This window comes from Gouania willdenowi, chromosome 12, assembly GCF_900634775.1.
Source record: "Gouania willdenowi chromosome 12, fGouWil2.1, whole genome shotgun sequence".
In the NCBI taxonomy this organism is placed as follows: Eukaryota; Metazoa; Chordata; class Actinopteri; order Blenniiformes; family Gobiesocidae; genus Gouania; species Gouania willdenowi.
Window position 1 is genome coordinate 8,536,613 of NC_041055.1, and position 20,107 is coordinate 8,556,719.

Below are 20,107 nucleotides of genomic sequence, written 5' to 3' on the forward strand. Positions count from 1 at the left end.
AAATTAGTAACACCATCGCTAGCGCCGGGTGATTTTTAACCCGATATATTATACCCAATAAAAAGTAATTATCATCAAAATGTATCAAAATATTAATATAATATAATGCCTAACAAAATTAAAAAAAAAACAAACTAGCATGGGTGGACCAAAGTTACTGAAAATTTAGGAATTTAAGAACCCTTGGTCCACACATTTCTGGGGTATTTGAAGTTTCCCTGCTGAAGGTATAGTCACCTAAACACACAAACAAACAAAAAAAATGCCATTTTTCAACTGGGTAAAAATGATCACTTGACTAAAATATTATCATCATTTGAATTTCCTTGGAAACCACCACTTTGTGGCCCACTTTCACTTACTTTATCCCTTAGATGCAGTCTGTACATACAGTGTAGTAATAATGGGACACTAACATTATTATGTTTTACATGTGCCTGTAGGAAAAAGTGGGCTTTAGAGTAGGAGAACATCCACATCTTCTAAAACATCAGAGAAGATGATAAAGTTTCCCTGGAACCCAAGACACTCTGACAAACTCGCCTTCATGAAAATAATGTAAAAACATTTGCCCGGTTGAAAATCCCCACCGATAGTGTTCTAGGGTTAATATAAACACATGTTCACCAGAATAGTCTGTATATTTACTGGGGCTGGAATGATATTCTTTTCTCTCATTTAGATTTGATCACAATACTTAGGTGCCAATTCAATATATAGTATGTTGTGATTCTCATTTCTTTAAATTCCATTGTAACGATTATTGCAATATTTCCTTTTTTTCTTTCTCCAAAAACAAAAGTAGAATCCTACACTTCTAGACACATTATATGAATCATAGTCCAAAAAAACAATGCACATCACAAGTCAGTCGCTCTGACATTTATTTACACTAGACATGAACGTGCACTACACTACATGTAGTGTTAACCTATGACCACATATGCAGACATCATTATTTAGCTGTCACTGCATGGAGTTTCTCTGTTCCTTTTGCTGGCTCCACCATGATATAAGTTTGAGAAAAGTGAATTTGTTGACAACCTTGTGCAGCCATGAGGCTGGTCATAATCTATAGCATTAGTTTGTATTGGGCTGACGTAAAGCAGTACGTCTTGCCACAGGGTCGGAGGCAGGAAAAGTTCCAAGTTCAGTTTTCTGGCCAGAGACAGAAGGGAGAGATGAAAACCCTTAGTTCTGCTTTAATACAATTTGAAAATGAGTAAAAATCACACCACTTAGTGCACACATTTTTAAAATGAGTGTGTGTCCCTTTGTGACATAAGGATGGACAAGCCAACACAGACTGAAAGCCATTATTTTATTATTCTCAGTAAAAATATCTAGCTGGACATTCTTAATGTATAAAATTATTTTGTTTCTGCAGAGATGTGTTAGCAATTTAGAGATGCTGTTCATCTTTAAATTTAAAGAAGTCTTTCACTGTTTAGCTTCTCTGTTTTTCTCCAGTTTCATTTTGCACCTTTCTGTCATCACCAACTTTAACTATAGTAATTGAGGGTGTAAGAAAAAAATGATTTGCCGATACACTGCGATATTTCACACTGTGATTATTGTATTGATCCAAAATATGTCAAAATCGTTTTTTTAAAATCATGTTTTTTAACGAAAATATTAATTTGATTGCGCAAACATATGCATAGCACGTAAACACCCGGTCACTATGTGTCAATGAACCACATCAGACCTTGTTAAACTACCTACTCCTCAATGCATTTTAGCTTGGAAAATTATTGCAGTTTATTTTTCATCAACAGAACCAGAATCTGTTGTTGAAGCTAAATTCGACAGTTTGATAAACATACCACTTGATATTGGTATTTGAGTTACAGTTAGTTACTATTTACTAGTTCTCGCAAGTTTTTAAAAAAATAAAATCATTTGGATTTGTGAAATTTGTAATTATTGATATTGCGATGTTTATCATATTGTATCAGGATATATCGTATTGTCACATGAAAATTGTATCATATTGTCAGATTCATGGCAAAGCACACCTCATGTTGTATCATTTTCCTAACCTTTTTAGTTGGTTTAACTATTACCTGCTACACATTAAACCACCCGGTTTAAGGCGATAAAAAATGTGACAAAAATATGTAATATTCTCCCAAATTTAGTTTATTCCATTATTACTGAAAATTGGAGGCCGCAGTATTGGTTAAGAATATGCCCTACGAAAACATCCTGCCCAGCTTAAGTTATTTATTCTAAAGACACTATGATTTTTGATTGAATAGTTTCTGCCATTTGGTGTGATAATGGTGGCTCTGGGTGGCTCAGTTATGTAAAGTGTAATATACGTATTTTACGTCTTAGCAAAAACATGTGGCTGTATCCTCAGTGAGCTTCATCTGAACTCGACCTCAATTCTGTTCAATTTATTTTCATTTAGCAGAATCTGCTTTCACCTTCCTAATGGTTCTAACGCGGTGCACTCAAACCTTTCAGAGATGTTCTGCTCTGTGTTACTGCAGCACTCTCGTTGTGTATTTGTGCCTGTGTGTGAGACTCTTTCTGTCCTGACGAAGAGCTTGTGTATAGAAGCGGTCACACACGCTCACTGCGGACTTCTCATGTGTGCGCACGTAGGCCATGAGTGTGTGTGCATTAGTATTCACCCTGCAGATTCATGCTCAAGCTGCTTTTCTTTTGGGGTTCACTGTTGTTCTTTTGTTGTGAGTGTGTCTTCTCTGGGTCTGGCCTGTGTGTGTTAGTGGTGTCACGAGAGGTTTTGAAAACGGACACAAATAATTGTCATGAGTCCAGACATGCAGCACATTCCTGGTAAACCATCACAGCCTAAAGACGACCTTAACATGGTTCCACTTTGGTTGCTGGTTTGAGCTTTCTGGCAGTGGGAAGGTGAGATCCTGCCTGATTATTTTTCTTTTAGAATGTTATAGCTGTGCTTGGTCAGTCTGATCCTGTTAGTCAAAATCCAACTGAGTAGATAGTTTTTTTGCTTAATTCTCACAAGTTTGCTCTCTGGTAGACGTGCACTTGTTTTAAAACTAGTAACTTAATGTAAACTAATTGATTCTGCTCACATGATTTAATGTTGGGTTAAAAGGCAACAACCTGGATTTCTCAAGATTTCCGTTAGCGCTGGGTATCGCCAGCTACCTCGCGATACAATGTATTGCGATATTTTCCCCACGCTAACGATATTATCGCAATACGGCGATAATATATCGCAGGAACTTTCATCCACGATACATCACGATATCTGTGTCACTGAAGAAATGCAGAATTTCCCTACTGCACTGAATCCATTTCACAGGAATTACAAAACAGTCATCAATTTCACATGAATGACAGCCAAGTAAAACACAGTGTATACTGCTCAGTGGCTCTTAACACACACACAGACTCCTCACTCCTCACCTATTGTCTCATTGTACTGTGTATGTACTGCAATATCTGTGCATCATGTATACATATATATATATTATTTTTGATAACGTATCGTGAGACAAACCTTGCAATATATTGTATCGATATTTTGGCATACCCCTAATTTCCGTCAATATATTGAGTTCCTCCTGCATGAGCGTGGGTTGTTTTGCAGGTAATCATAAGGCAGGCATACACTGTGCGATTTTTGGCCCATTTTCGGCCAATGTTTCACTCGTGTATTTTTGGGATCGAGCCGAGTCTCGGCTAAATTGTATCATGCATCGTGTAGTATACATGGGGTCACAAGAAGCGATGAGCACCTCACGACCAGCTCCTGATCAACAATCGTACGGAAGAAAATCCAACATGTTAGAAATCCCGGTCACTCCTCGTGAGGTTATCGGACTGTTGAAGCATTGCTACGGACCTGCTTACCTCAAACTCTCACACTGCGCATGTGCGAACATCGTAGGACCGCTGTAAAATTGACGGACCATATTGTCCACGTCTGTCCATGTAATTTTCTCCTTTATATGCAAACATTAAGAAACACTTTGACCATTCCAATAATAATAAGTGTATCATAATGTATTTTCCTTACATCCCACTGTCATTAACAGTGAAACAGCTCAACTTTAACCAAATGACATGACAGCCTAGAGCATTGTCTGTATTGATTTGATCTTGTTTGTCAAGATAAATCAGTTCAAATACTGACATACATGTGAATGACACAAAAAGCATTTTTGTCCATTAAATTCTCCTCAGTTTGTCCAATAGTAAACTAATCAGACTCACTTTATTAACATGTATTCCTCTGTCATTTTGTGTATTTTTGTTGTCATTTTGTGTTTTTGGAGACTGTATTTTTTGTCTCATTTGGTTTATATTTTCTGTCGTTGTGTTTATATTTTCTGTCGTTTTGTATGCTTTTCAGTTATTGTGTATATTTGGAATTGTCTGTGTTTTTGATTAAATTTAATCTTTTTGTGCATTTTTCTGTGAATTTATGTAGTAATGGAGTAATTTGGTGTATTGTTGCTGTTGTTTTGAGTATTTTTTTTGCTGTTTTGTCCATTTTCTTGTCAGTTGTTTTGTGCGTTTCGGGGGCCTCACAATACTAGATGTCGGGACTACTTGCTTATTTGATGTCTTAATGTAATTGTAAATACAATTGGTTACACGTGGGTATCTTACTAATGGCACCCTCTGTCATTTTTTAGCCTCTGACTTTTAATTATTATTTTACATTTAGAAGAAAGTGTTTCCAGTTCCAATGTTGGGAAGAGAGAAAGTGAACCGTGGTTGAGGTCAGCTCCAGTTTCCAGTGGCCTGATCCTCAGCCCAGTAACACACACATCCACTAACACTGTGACACACACGCATACGTTTAGCGCAGTGTCACAGCCAGCAGCTTTCATCTCGACAGTTTATTATTAGTTACTCAAAGGCTTTGTTATCACATTGTGTTCCAAACTGAAACAAATGCTCCTTTCAGAAGAAAAGCACAAAATGCTCTGTCTTGTTTTTAATTATTAATGTTGCTTTCTAGAAATATTTCATTACAATGTTGCATAAGTCTGTAAATAATTCCTCAATCGTCCTGGCATATTATTTACTGCAAACCTTTTTGCCTGATGTGTGCAGACAGAGACCGAGTTTGTTCGAACTGAACGCCATTTAGCTACTGTTTAGCACTAAAGGCTACTTTAGCACATTATCCTCACTGGGTGATAATATGAGAATGTAGTGAATAGCACCCCAGTGTCATTCTTAGTACTGAGTGTTGATGCATTAGACACCTTTGCTTACAAACTTGGTTTCACAGGAACAATAGTTTAACAGCAATGAAAGGGACAGCTTGTGTGTAAGCTTGACATCAAATCCATCATGGTGTTCCATTTCGTTTCCATTTCAAGGTCATTCCAACAAACAGCCCTCACGCTTCGGTTTCAGAAAATTTTGAATTTTATTTACCAATTGTTCTGAGATTATTCATTAGGCACACTGTAAATGTTTTGTTTGATCAAATGAATACTTTTTGAGATATGGCCAATTAGTGAGGGGGGTATATGTTGATTTTGAACTACATCACATTAACGTCACGGGCGACCGTGGCTCAGGTGGTAGTGGGTCGTCTTCTGATTGAGAGGTTGGGGGTTCGATCCCAGTACCTGACTATGTGTCGAAGTGTCCTTAGGCAAGACACTGAACCCTAAGTTGCTCCCAGTGGTGTGTGAATGTGAGAGTGATTGTGTGAATGAGCTGATATGTAAAGTGCTTTGAGACTGCTTCAGTGTGGTGATAAAGTGCTATATAAAATCAAGTCCATTTACGATTTACCATTAGAAACTGAAATTTGGTATAGTAATACAGCTCCAACTACTTTCTCAGAATATACAAATATCAAATATCAAATATCTGCTATACATCCTATAAGGTGGACATGCCTCAAAATTAGAAAAAAAAATGTCAGGGTTTGATTAGTCACATATACTGTATGCATTGGTTCTTGGGTGACAGTGTCTAAAAAAATTTACTATTTTCATTGGCCTATGACTGCATGTGGCAATGTAAGAAAACATTTGATCTCTGTTTTAATTCAGCAATCTAGTAGCTATAAATTAAAAATATATTGATACCAGTACCAAACCATGTGAGGGTTTAGTCCATGTCATAGAGATATATACATTTCATTTTCAGCAAACTACTGAAAACCATCAAATCACCCTCAAGTTTTTCACAAAATCCCTTAGCCGTGGGATTACGGAGCATGAGATTTTAAGAAAATTATGAGCAAAAGTTGACATATTCGAAATATTCACTTGCTAGGAAAAACATTGTGTAAATGTAAGATATTGTTCCGAAACATACATGTGTGGTATTTCAGTGTCACATTGGGGCCTGATATTAAATAAAGTAAAAAGGTGGTACAGAAAGCTTTTTCTGTTTCAGAATGTGAATTCCGCATTTTCCGTCCATTTTCTGCGATCGAGGAAAATTGGAATCATGTCAGTAGCAAATAGATACACATCTGAGGAGAAACAGACGGGCCTGACGAGCTGACGTACTTTATGTTCACATTCCTGCTCAGCTGATAAGGCTGCAGTGTGAGGCCGGCTAATTATTCTCAATGTTTTTAATAAAGCAGTTATTACACAGGTGGACTAAAACCACTAACGCTCAAGTGTTGTCACCTGTTTCTTCGGTATTAACCATCTATTAAAAGTTACATTTTTTCCAATCTGATGCTGTTTATTCAATTAGGGATTCCCCTTCACATTTATGAGGATACTCAGGATATACAGTACAAAGTATTTTTTTCTTGCTTTTTGTGCAAAATTTAGAGAAACAGAAGCCAAAATACTCAACATGATTCCCTCAAAAGTGCCTTTAAGGTTCAGAGGCTTTTTCACGCAATGAGGCTGTAGGCGTTGTCATTGTTTTTAATATGAAAGCTGTATTTAGCCTGCTTATAATAGTCATACTGCCTGAATAGTCAATCATCAATGATGACAGGTGATAATAACTATCCTTCATATCACCACCTTGTGCTTATCTGTCATCAGAACGTAATTATTCCCTTGTGTTCTGTGACTGAAGTGGGAGGTTAAAGGGAAAGCAGGCATGTGAATGAGAACTCAGACCTACTCAGGAAGGGAGGAGGTACAGGGTGGATGTTTTTAGGCCTGTGTGTGTGTGTGTGTGTGCGTGCGTGCCAAAAAAAGAGATCTCACACAGAAGGAGTCATTGTGCACGAGGGCCACATACACACATGCATGATAGATATTAACGCACACACTCGGGCCATGACATCACAGCTCACCGTGCAGCCAGTAAGAATGTAGTGAGAGAGGAGAGGCTTTGTGGAGGAGAGGAAAGAGACAGGAGGGGAGGAAAAGGCTTGGCCAGGGAAAAGTCCACCACTCCTCAGTGGAACGGGACGCAGACGAGAGCACTGAGCTCTGCTGGAAAGATTTGTTTTGTGTCATGGAGCTACAGATTCTACTTAAATAGATCCATCAACTCTAACTTTTGAGATTGTTTGAGCAACAGGTGAGTTCTGCTTTCAGGTGTGTGTTTACTGTGACAAATTTGTAAAATGCTTTGGATTGTTATTAATAGATATTGAAAACGTGACTTTAAAAGAAAAAAGTAAATATTGCTGATTATGTTGCTGTAATCTCTGCTGATTGGCTGTGAGAAATCACACATAACATAGATGTAAAACACCTAACGCTTTTTAATGTTTGAGCTAACAGTTTAGGAATTTTGAGAGGGAAAATATTCCAGCTGTGTTTGTCCAGATGCTCCATCCTAAAATCAGATCAGCACATTCCTCTGCTGCAGCCTGATGTTGCTTCCAGTGGTTTCCCCCATTCCTGCAGTGGCTTCAATAACTGAGTGTGAATAAAACCATGATTTCTGACCGTCGATGATGCATCATCAGTATTACTAATCAGGGTTAACAATTCGGGCTAGCTGGACATTAGGACAGCCAGCTAAAGCAATAGAAAGCTCTAGTTACTATCCAGTGTCATGTTTAACCAGGAAATAGAGCCGAGACTGCTCAGGCGTGTGTGAGAGGGAGGAGGGGGGCGGCGACCACATTCTCGTGACTTTCCTTGAGCTGTGACTGAAGTGTGCAACAAACCAGGTCTGTTAACAGAACCTAAAAAAACCATTATATCCTGTTAGACACAAGGAGTGAGCTTTGATTTCCTGTCAGGAAGCCATGCAGTGTATTCTTCTCACGTCTCTGTCAGCGTTTTCAGGAATTCTGCTCTAAGTTTCCATATGTTGTCATTGACTGTGCACTATTTTTGGTGACCCATTCAGAGTGTAAGCAGTTTGAGATGTGATTATCAGAGAGAGTTGGAGGATGAGACGGCATTAGAAATGCCTCTCTTCATTAAGAAATACAGAACTAAGGCTGCAATGATTAATAATGTAACATTTATTAATCGATAGATTAGTCGACTACAAAAATAATCGCGAGTTGCAGCTCAATACAGAACCACTGATTATTGTTCTCGTAAAGACAACAAAATAAAAACTCTGACACAGAAACCAGGGATCTGCTTAACTTTTAAAGTCTAAGGTATGTAAGGCCTCGGATTTTCCCAATTTTCTCAAAGTTTTAGGGTTTAACAATTACCGCATCACGTTTGCGTCACTTGGGTCCATGTCGACGCAGAGGGCTACACGTAGCTTTGGCATCGATGTGACGCAGAAACATAAATCCTATCTGAGAATGAACTTTTCTTTGTTTTCAATCCATGCTCCGTCTCAATCTCTGCTTAGAAGAAGCTTTAATGCTCAGATATATTTAAATATTCTCACACATACTGCATTACAGCCTGGGGCCAGGCTGCTCCCTCGGCCACAAAGGGCATTGACTCACTAGAATCAAGCAATACAAATTATGGCCAAAAAAACAATCCGCTACCATCTTTGCATTATTCATTGCTAACCTATGAAATCTTTAGCAACTTGTGCTTTCTCAAACTAACATTCAAATGCATCAATAACCTAGAACTTGAACCACTTCAGTAATTTTATCCAGAGACAAAACAGCAATACCATAATCACCAGAGAGAGGTTCCATCAACTGTCAGATCACACACTGCAGGACTTTCATTTGGACAGTCTGCTTTCATTTACAAATGTGCTAAGCTGTGGAATCACAGTCACTATCAACTCAAGATCATATCGGATATTAAAACATTCACCTTCAGGCTTAAGTCTTGGCTGGGAGAAAACCAAAATCGTACCCATTTGTAAATAGCTGTGTGTATGTGCATGTGCGTGACCATGTTTTATAATCTTTGAATTGTGGGTGGGTACGTTTTATTGTTTTGACTATATTTTACTGTAGTGTAGAAAGACCCAAACAGGGACAGGAGTTGTAAACTAGCACTAGCTATAAACTCTATGTGCATCACATCAGCTGCAAACTTATTTAGCATCCATGGTAAACTGATTTGTCCCTGTCAAATAAATGAATAAATATGGCCGCTCTGTGGACACTTTGGTCCGTACCCAGACAAGCACGCACTGGTCGCAGTGTTTGCTTATGTCATCACAACATCCTGTTTCGGCTGGGTTGTTTCAGTCAGAAAGTTAAGGGCTGAAAAAGGCACAAAAGTACATCACTATCTGCATTCATTTTCAGTCACAGGATAAAATGTTTACCAGTCGACACGGAACACGTAGTGCAAGATTTTGAATTGTGTTATGGGCCAAATTGGATATATTTATCTTTTTGTATAGACATTCAGTCACCCGTTTTCAAATGCCAAATAGTGTGTAAGCTCACGTTTGTGCCCCAACATATGCATGCGAAGCATATGCATGTCATGTTAGGGCCTGATTATAAATAAAGAGAAAGCAGTTTTTTCCTTCCGTCTGTTTTCTCCGATCGTGGATAATCGGAGGCCCGAGGTATGAAAGCAAGCTTCACTCCAGCACTTGAATCAACTGTAGGTGCATTATGGGAGTGAGCTCTCCGTCTATCAAACAGAAATATCCAACATGAAAGAGAAAGTGTAGGAAAGCACACCTCGCTCTGCTCTTGACTCAGGACGCTCAGGCATCAACACACTTATCCAAAAATGCACCTCTGCACAATGACAGCCACGTTCTCTCTCTAGTCTGTGTCTCTCGTAGTGTAGAGTTGCACATGAGATTTTCCAAGTCTGTTGTGTTGTTTTCCTGAGGCAGTAACAGGACATCCGATCCCTTCAGTAGCCTCCCACACACATTCCTGCACGTGCACACACACACACACTCACATATCACACTGTTTATGAGTGGAATTGGCATCCGATCGTGACATGGTCGATATAATTGTAAACAAGGTTATGGAAAAGTGAGAAGAGTGATTTAACTCCTCATTCTGCTGGCTCAGACCATTACACCTGTAGTGGATTGAGAGTGAAAACACAGAGCAGAACTGCCACAAAAAGCTAACATGGTCCCACTGTATACGATAAGCTTGCACCTTGGCTGAAAGTTTTCAGCTGAAAATTTTTGGTGCATCACGAGCCTGGACCTTTGTGCAAAAAAATATGTTGATTGTTCGCAAATAGGAAGTAGGATTTCCTCGGAAAAAGAAGAACATGCAGGATAACAATAGATTCCCAGCAGCTTTGACCGCCTGGCCTCTAATAATTAAAGCTGCAGTATGTAATTTTTTTTTGGCATCATTTGGTCAAAAATCCATACTTACCTTTGAGCATATTGTAATCCAAAGTGTTCTGAGAGGACACTGGACCTCTGCTCCTTCTGTTGGCTCTGTATATGAGCTTTAGAAAACAAGGAGCGTGATGCTGATATATTAACAGATGGTCCATGAGCTGTTTTAGGGCTTTATTATTGGCTACTCGACTAAGGTCAATGCTCTTATCTGTCGTAAAAGTGCAATGGCGGACGTTCCAGTAGGAGAGGTTTCCATTGTGGCATTAGACTCAACGGTGACACAGCAAAGCAAGCGTAAAAAGCAAGATCAACGTGGTGAAGCCACATTCTAAAGTCCCAAACATACTTGGGCGGAACAGACTTCACAGAGGTCCACCTTAGACAAGCATATCCAAGGTGAAGAGAACATGAGCAATTCATTTGCAGTTTGGACATGGAGTGGTGTGGGCCTGCTCTGATCTGCAGCTAGAATCACTGCGGCCGCCTGTGAGCTTTGTGGTGGGGGAGGGGCTTGTCAGTGTGTGTCCTTTTTCTCTTTTTTTTTTTCTTCACAAAAACAGTTGTGTACTAAAATATTTAACAAACTTCGTATCGTTGGTTTACATTCAAATATCATGTCCCATGAACTCAAAGATTGCGAGTGAGAGGAGTGACGTAGTCTACGCGCATGCGTTGAAAGATCAGGCCTGCGAAAGGATCGGGCACTGACAGAGCTCACAGCAGCGCCCGCTCCTCATTGAAGACAGTAATTACTGAGTGATACGAGCTTTCATGTCAGAGTCTCTAAAACATCATAAAACTACACTCTCAAGTAACACAAGACAAAGTCTCTCCATTTGTCACTCGTCTCTATTCAGAAAAAAGTCGCTAAGAGCTCCACAGTTGTGCGCGTTCATGAGGATACCGGTAAATTTGAACCAGGAAGGGGAGGGGGAAAGGGATCGATTCCATCCAAGTCTCACAATTCTACATACTGCAGCTTTAATACATTTTTAAATTTGGAGTTTCCTTTTCAGGAAGTGAATTCTGTGAGTTTGGTCCATTTTCCGTGAACATGGACAATCCGAGGCTCTACTTATCTTACAGTAACATGTACTCTGTTAAATTTTAAAGACACAGCTTGTTAAAATCATAGCACACTTTAAAGCAGCAACATTCCTGCAACCAACATTGAAAAAATAAATAAATAAAAGACTGATATGCAAAGACCTATTCATTATTGTTCTGGTTTGATTTTTGTCTTAGATTAAGAGACTAAGAGAATTACATTATACCATTGGAAATAAAAAAAATTTATGAGTGGAAATGAGATGTTTATCACATAATATACATCTGAGTTTTTAAATATATTCTATAATATTGCAGCAAGTTTGTACTTGTATACATAGTGTTTGTTTTTACACAATATAAGCTGTTAAAAACACATGAGATGTCCATAAGTTTGCACTGCTAGCTATCTGTATGTCTTTAGGAATTTGCATGAGACTGAGCTTCAAGTCACCAGATCACCCTGTAAGGCTTTCTTTGATTCTGGGGAGGAGGTCATACTAATAAAGACACAAATGAGGCAGAGAGGGGAATGTGGAGGACAAGGTTACTTTATTGTGTGATAGAGGAAACTAGTTTTAATCCTTCATGTGACTTCACAGACCAGTTCAGAAAGAGAGAGATCAACAAACCATACTGTAGGAGGGGAGCTGGTATAGGACGTATAAGGATAACAAATTAATGGTAAAGGTTTAACAGCTTTTATTTAAAATAAACTGTAAACACACACTTAAGTTTGGGGACAGTAAAAAACTAAAACTGTAAGTAGTTACTTTACCTTTACTTTAACCTGCTATGTTCTAACCCAGAGATGGGCAGATCATTTTTTGTGGTTTATGTTGTTTTGTATGTCTTAATGTCTTTATTTTGTTTTTGTGCACTTTATTTTTGTTTTGGAAATTTCTGTAATTTTCTGTGATTTTGTAGTTTTGTGTGTTTTTTGAGTCATTGCTGACTTTTGTAGTAATTTTGTTCATTTTTGGTTTCATTTTATTCTATTTGGTTGTTGTATATATTCTTTGGTTTTTTATGTGTAGTTATAGTTAATTCATTGCTGTATCTGATGCAGTGGATGGCTTGTACCATTCACGTGGTATGTCTGACCATTTGGAAACAGTGATACTGAGTGATAGTGTTTTACTTTTCTTTATATATAATGCAAATAAAATAAAATCAATAAATAATGTACTGTTTGTCTGTTGATACAGAAATCATTGTGGGCAGCTCAAGATGTCAGTGAGCACACGCTGAAAGAGCGATCCGTGAAGAGCGTCACATTTCAGGAATCGGTCAGTGTTATCACCGACAGACCCCCCACCATGGAGCTGGAACACCAACAGATACAACATGGCTGTCTGAGCAGTCCCAACATTCCAACCCAGCACGTAGTCGGCCTCAGAGAACAAACTCCTGACAGCGATGTGGTGCAGGTATGCAGCTTTTTTACGTAAGATGATATAACATTCGTGCTCCCAAACTGTGATCAGTGCAAAACTGCCAGTGACACAAAGAAATATAATAAAATATCGTGTTTATATTTTATATCACGATAGAGATTAGAGGTCGACCGATATGGGATTTTCAAAGGCCGATGCAGATACCGATTTTAAAAAAAAATTATTCCAGCCGATATTTGAGGCGGATATACTTTTTTTAAAGCACATTGATTATGAAAGACAACTGAAACACTCATGATATAAATGTATATATTAGAAATTAGAACATTTATTGAACTTTAAATATACCTGTACACAACCAAGTAAAACAAAAATCCTCATCCTATTAAAGATATAATAGGATAAGGATATTTGATCAGACACTATTATATTATATCTTTATCCTATTATATTGACTTTTTATTTGTAAGCCTATTGGCTTCTACCTCTCCCATGCACATGCTATTGCTTTTTTTTGTTGTATATTCACACATCCGAATGGATGTTTTTTAGGTTCTTTTTTTCGTTTAATGGCTACTCTAAAGTGCTAAAAAAATATATGTATATATATATATATATACATATATTGAAAAGAGTCTATATATCGACCCCTATTCATCGTCGATCTCTAATAGAGATCTAATCAATATCAATAAAAAATATGTACGATAGACAACCCCTGACCGAGAACCACAAGGCATTCTGGGGGATGTAGGCAGAGGAACGGCTTGAGCCGCTCCAAAGTAGCGGTTTACATTAGTAGTTTTCACGTTTTACCACCTGAAAAGATGAGCCGAGCAAACGCCGTGGTCAGTGCACCGCCGGCGTAAGATTTAACACTAACGCCACTATTCATCCGTCCCAACATGAGAAACGCAAAATTTATAAATGTTCACAGAAAAAGCTGGTACCATTAGACAGTAATGTAACTATTGTGTTTATTACGCCTAAATATCCTGTTAGTACTGCTCTCAGTAATTAATTATTAAATCATCAAACTTGATCTGGTTTAATTATATGAAATCAGAGTGATATTTATCAACCATAACTTTATGTCATGTATTATCATGATAAACAAGATTCAGCAGCGGTTTATATTATGTGCTTTATAATTTTTTAAGAAAACTATTTCATTTTAAATGAGGAAATAAATGCCAAAATTGCCCCAATAATATTTTCTTAATACATACCCTGCTGTTTGTTTCATGTCAGACATTAGTTCTACCTCAGGTGTGCACTGATTTATTATTTACAAAATGCGTTGGACATTTTCTTTGATTAAGCATTTACTTAAAGTCTATATTTGTACATTTAACAGTTTGTTTTTTTAATTGAGGTTTTTTTTCACTTTTTTTCCAGAGTTTTGTTAACCTTTTTTAAATGTTGAAAATTATGTTTAAAATAAAAATATTTAAATTTGGCCTTTTTTTTTCTTCTGGTCCTTATTTTGAATAGGTAAAAAGGCACATCACCCAGCCCTATTTATATCGCAATTATATTGTAGAAAAAAATTCCTTTTACATTATTTTTTTAAATTCTAAAGCACTCAAGGTTTCAAGGTTAGGATCTTTAAGACAAATGGAGGTAATATTTTGTTAAAATATTAACAGTTTTATTTCCAAAGCAAATTTGATTGCTAATACTGTTCTCTGCTTATAGTCCTTCAGTTTAAAAAAAAAAAAAAGATAGATAGATAGATGGGATTTATGTAAGCTATTAGTTTAAGCATTTCCCCCACACTGTTTACACTATATGACAGATCAACCAGACAATTAGGGAACTTGGGATTTGTAAAGTATTTCTAATGCTGATTATATTTATTACTCACATTTAGAGTGTTCTGAAAAACGCAGTAATGATTTTGAAAAAATTGGGAAGAATTTCATAAATGGAAGGGACAAATTTGGTAAAAGTCAGAAAGACTATTGTTCACAGATTGGCTCACCACCACTCACAACTCCAATTTTATATATTTAGTTTTGATGGGTTACGCTAAAATCACGCGGATGTTTTAACATTTCCATTTGCCACATTACAGGACAAATACCGTAGAAATGTGTGACATGGTCCCAAAACATGAGGCTTTAGTCCCTCTCAGAGATATTACATTTTGGTGGGATTACACAGGACGAGATTTAGAATGTGATTATAAATTAAAATTTACACATTTGTCTGTTTGCTACACTAGACATTCAGTCACACATTTTTCAGGCAAAATAACAAGTAAATGCGTGAAATTGTCATGTATTTACATGTCATATTGGGGCTTGATTTTAAATATTTTTTTTTAAAACAATGAGATTACTTTTACCGTTTTAGAATATGAACAGTTTGACTGTTTAAATGCTGTAATGCTGTTTGAGTATCTAGGAAGGTGCTACAAATATCACATCATTACTATTACCAATTTTCTCAAAATGTTTCCCGTACTATGAATGTCATATTCAAAGTAATTAAATTAAATTTAATTAATTAAATTCAATCGAAAGGCTCTTTCTAAATAACTCTAAAGCTTTGTTGTTGTTTGTTTAGCATTGTTAGCATTCAAAGTGGTTTGGCTTTTTATCTCAATGTTTCTACACATGTGCTCCATCTGCAGGAGATCTGTTACTTGGACCAGGTGTTGGACGCAGCCTCTGAAGCTCCCAGTAATGGAAACTCGTCTCCATCAGAAAACATAAAAACGTTCAATGTAGAGGAAGGCTCTCCATCAATCTGTGTGTCCTCGGTCCATCATGGACAAACTGTAACTCTGTTCCCTAATGAAGAGGAGTGCGTCATGAAGACAAATGGACACATGCAGAAGGATGAGTCGGGCCACAACTCGGCAAGGTTTGAGCTTCGAGCTTTCCACGAAGAGAAACGCCCAGCAAAGCTGTTCACTCCTGGAGAGGATCAGCCGGTCCGGGTCACAAGGAGACGCCCCTCAGAGGAGGTAACGTGCAACTGATGAGATGACAGGCGGTTTTTTTCACTTTTCAAACTGATTACTGATAAAATGAAAACCTTGTATTTTCAACCAAATTTTAAAGTTACAAGCAAATGTATTCTAAAATCCTGCAAATGTAGGGCCTCCGATTTTCAGTTTAAAAATATCAAATTCCAGTCATTTAAATGTGGGATACTGTTCCAAAACATTAATATGAGGTATTCCTGTGTCATGTTGGGCCTGATTTTAAATAAAAAGAAATAAACAGCGTTACCCCTAGCTTTGTTGCACTGGAAGAGGAGGTTGGGGGGGGAGTTTCAATACCATCATTAAAAAAAAAAATGCACTTCCCCGTGACTGGACAGGTTCCGCACACGCACGCGCACACACACAGGTGTCAGAGAAAGAGTGAGAACAGATGCGTGTAAACCAAGAGAAGCTTATTCAAGGTGAATTAATTGTTTAGTCTGGAAGCGGAGTGATGGTTCGCTGAGAGCGGCAGTCAGCAGGGATCACAGCCGGCTCTGTGTGTGCTTATGGCGGAGAGGAGCTGACGGTAGCAGCAGCTGTTCGGGACAGTAAAACTACAGTGATGCATACATTCATGAATCTCTAAAACACCAGAAATAATCTCCAATAACACGATAAAGTCCATACATTTGTCACTAGTCTATATTGAGAAAAAAGTTGCGAAGAATGTTCAGAAAATATACCGGTAAGGGAGGTTCAGTTTCGGTTTGGTTTAAAATTGGAGCGCAGAGAGGATTCTACGAATTGCAGCTTTAACTCCTTGAACAAGCCTACATTCTGAGTGGACTCATCCTTTAGTAACTGTGTAAGTTGATCATTTAAAACCATAAAATGATGTTAATAAGTGCTGTAAACATACGGCCGGAGTGAGAAGGAAAAGAAGTGATCAGTTCTCTCCGCTGTCACTCAGCTCCGTAGACAAACACACACACACTCTCTGAGCCTTACGTCATATTTACACCATATACCAAGGTAATTTAGGGAGGCGGGATAACGGTATCAAAATTTGGATACCGCCCATGCCTATCCCCAAGCATTAAAAATTTTGATTTTAAGAGTTAAAATACAAACAAACTTAAACTGCAACATTTTTGCTTGAGGGGCGAACCCTTCTTTAACCTCCGGTCGTCCATTAATATTGTCTGTTCATGTTTTTTTTAATTGTTATTATCGTAAAGCAGGCAACGCGCTCTCTTCGAGTGCTAGTGTTGGTAGCAGTGATGTGAGTGGTGCAAGCAGGGAGCCCAGTCCACACAGAGGAGAGGAGACATTTATTTTAATAGATGTAATAAAACAATAGCGACGCATTACACTCTGAAATAGTGCTATACAAATTTGATGTATTATTATTAAATCAGAGTTAACTTTTTTATTTGATAAAACGACTCATAGGCCCTTTTAAATAAAATTAAAATTCAATTTCTGGTTGTGATCCTGTTGGCAGGGCGGGGGTGTCTATGGGGGGGGGGGGGGGGGGGGGGGGGAGCGCCCTGTCAAATACACTATAGGTAAAACAATAAATACATTTCTTAAAAAGTAAGCTTCGACTCGTTTTTTCTGTCCATTTTCCGCGATCACGGAAAATCTGAGGCTCTACAAATGTGGCTTTAGAACAAATTAGAAAGTAAAGACATCAGTCTGAAAAAAATGCTGGACGTACTTTTTTTTGTGTCTTGTTTTTGTGTGGTCTTTTTTTATGAGAACAAAGCTTTATCACAGTGCTCCCCAATCACTGGGCCGCAGACCGCTACTGTTCCATGGACCATTTGGTTACTAGAAATTATGTATTAAAATACATATAATTAGAAATGTGTATTTTATTTAATGATTTTATTTTGAAAAATTTGGACCTGGTATCAAAAGATCCACAGACCAATACTGGTCTGCAGCCCACTGGTTGGGGACCCCTGATTTAGACCACCTTAGGTTTAGGTTGTTCTCATCAGTTGATCGGAGTTCTCTACACCGCATGGTGAGACCAGTGTGCGATTGTTCATCCTTTTCTGAGCCTGAATAATTTGTCTTTTAAGGTTCAGGAGCTGGAGCGTGAGCGTCAGGAGCTGATCAAGGACCAGGCAGTGAAGAAAAACCCTGGGATCGCTCAGCGCTGGTGGAATCCACCTCAGGAGGTAGACTCCCCAATTTGGTTTGATTAGCATTAGCAATGTTTGCATGCATCACATATTTTTGTTATAAATGTTTATAAACCATACATTCATCTAAAGAATGACCAACAGTTTGTTTGTGTCTGTTGAAGTTCAGTCCTTTGTATGTGTTTTGTTGTGTCCTATCTCAAGGTGACTTTGGAGGAACAGCTCGATGCAGAACAGCTGGAGTCTCTCCGAAAATATCAGGAAAGGAAACAGAACAAACCAAATTACACGTACACACAGGTAACACACAGCCAGCTATACATTATGTTCGCTCGCCCTCTTCTTCTTCTTTACTCTTCATTGTTTCTTCTGTATTTGCAGCCACAGGTAACAGGTCCTCCCACAGTGGTGACCTTTGACCCTGAGCTGACCAGGAAAGAGGATATTGTTGAAGATCAGATCAACTTCCTGTCTGCCAGGAAGCAGTTTCTTCAAGGGGAGTCCACCAAGAAGGACGTGGCTCCCCACTTATACTCTGCTAAACCCTTCTCAAAGTCCACCAGCGGGGGCAGCGTAGGGAGCAGTGACATTGTAGCAGATGGTGGAGAAACTCACGTCACCTGGTCAGATGAAGGAATCATTGGAGAGTTTACCTGTGCTCGAGCAGTGATGACGATGCTGCAAGAAGACGAAGATGCAAAGGGTGACTTCCACCCCGAGGAGTCGGACTCAGGGCTGGACGAGCTGTCGCTGCGCTCACAGGACACCACCGTCTTCAGTCTGGATAACGTCTCCGACAGCGGGGCTTCATTGCCCCCCACACCACTGCCTCTCACCCCCGTGTCCCCGCCTACTCCTCAGCCTACCACTCCAGTTAATGGGCAGACCAGCAGTAGCCCCGCTGACAATGAACTGGAGTACCGAGCAGGAGTTCTGGTGCAGAACGCCATCCAGAACGCCCTGGCAGCTCAGAACGGGCGAGACTGGGAGGGGCCAGACTTTAGCTCTGCTCAGCATAGTGAACCAGTGTCTCCATCCTCCGTCTCCACCAGCAGCCCAGTGCCAGCTTCTTCCTCGCCCGCCTCATCTGGTGGAGCATCCACTTTGCAGTTGCCTCAGTCCTGCAGCCCATCCAACCTGTCTCCGCAGCCTGAGGGGAGGGTCCTTTACCAACAGGAGACGTTAGGACACATTCATCCTCAGATGGAGCAACATCAGCTCAAAACGCCATCTCCTCCACCTTCCCAGTCCATCTCCCCACCCCCCAGACCTCGTGACGGAGGTCCCAGGATCAAGATCCAGTCCTCCTACAGTAGAGCGCTGGCCTCCTCCGCTCCAGCCCCTCCTCCTGTCTCAGTAGCTCCTGTATCCAGACCAACTCCAGTGTACCGGCCTCCCTCCCCTCCCAGTCCAGAGAAACCAGAGTTTAGTTACTTCACCAAATACTCGGAGGCAGCAGAGCTGCGCAGCACAGCTGTGGTGACACGAGGTCCAGAGGTGGAGGCGAGCAGTGGCCCATTCCGTCTGCGGTCCAAGAAGCAGAGAACCCTCTCCATGATTGAGGAGGAGATCCGAGCGGCTCAGCAGAGAGAGGAGGAGCTTAAGAAGCAGAGGGAGGAGCAGCCCATTGTCCGGGCTCCCAGTACGACCAGTAACAGCCATGGTCCAGCGAGGACGGCCATGAAGAAAAATACGATTTCCTCCGCAGATAAGATGAAGAGCAACAGTCTGCCGACCAAACTCACTCTGACAGCCCGGACTGCTCCAGGTTAGCAACAATTCACAAAGCTGACTCAGCATTTTATTATTATTTTCTGTGATCACGCAAAATGGAATTTATGTTCTGAAATGAAAATAATCAATCTGACAGGTTTCTTTTTTCTCTCGTTATTTAAACTCCAGCCCCAACATGGCATGGAAATGCCTCACATGTAGGTTTTGGAACATTACGC

The 20,107-nt window shown here is 39.3% G+C and overlaps 1 protein-coding gene across 3 annotated transcripts in view; it reads left to right on the forward strand.

Annotated features, from left to right (window-relative positions):
- palm2akap2 (PALM2 and AKAP2 fusion) overlaps window positions 1-20,107 on the forward strand; it is a 134,646-nt gene that overhangs the window by 103,211 nt on the left and 11,328 nt on the right. For all 3 annotated transcript variants that reach the window (XM_028462366.1, XM_028462367.1, XM_028462368.1), the window contains 5 exons: window positions 12,876-13,097; window positions 15,703-16,038; window positions 18,093-18,191; window positions 18,360-18,455; window positions 18,537-19,923. In XM_028462366.1, the coding sequence (XP_028318167.1) occupies window positions 12,876-13,097; window positions 15,703-16,038; window positions 18,093-18,191; window positions 18,360-18,455; window positions 18,537-19,923 (2,140 nt within the window). The remainder of the gene's footprint in view (window positions 1-12,875; window positions 13,098-15,702; window positions 16,039-18,092; window positions 18,192-18,359; window positions 18,456-18,536; window positions 19,924-20,107) is intronic.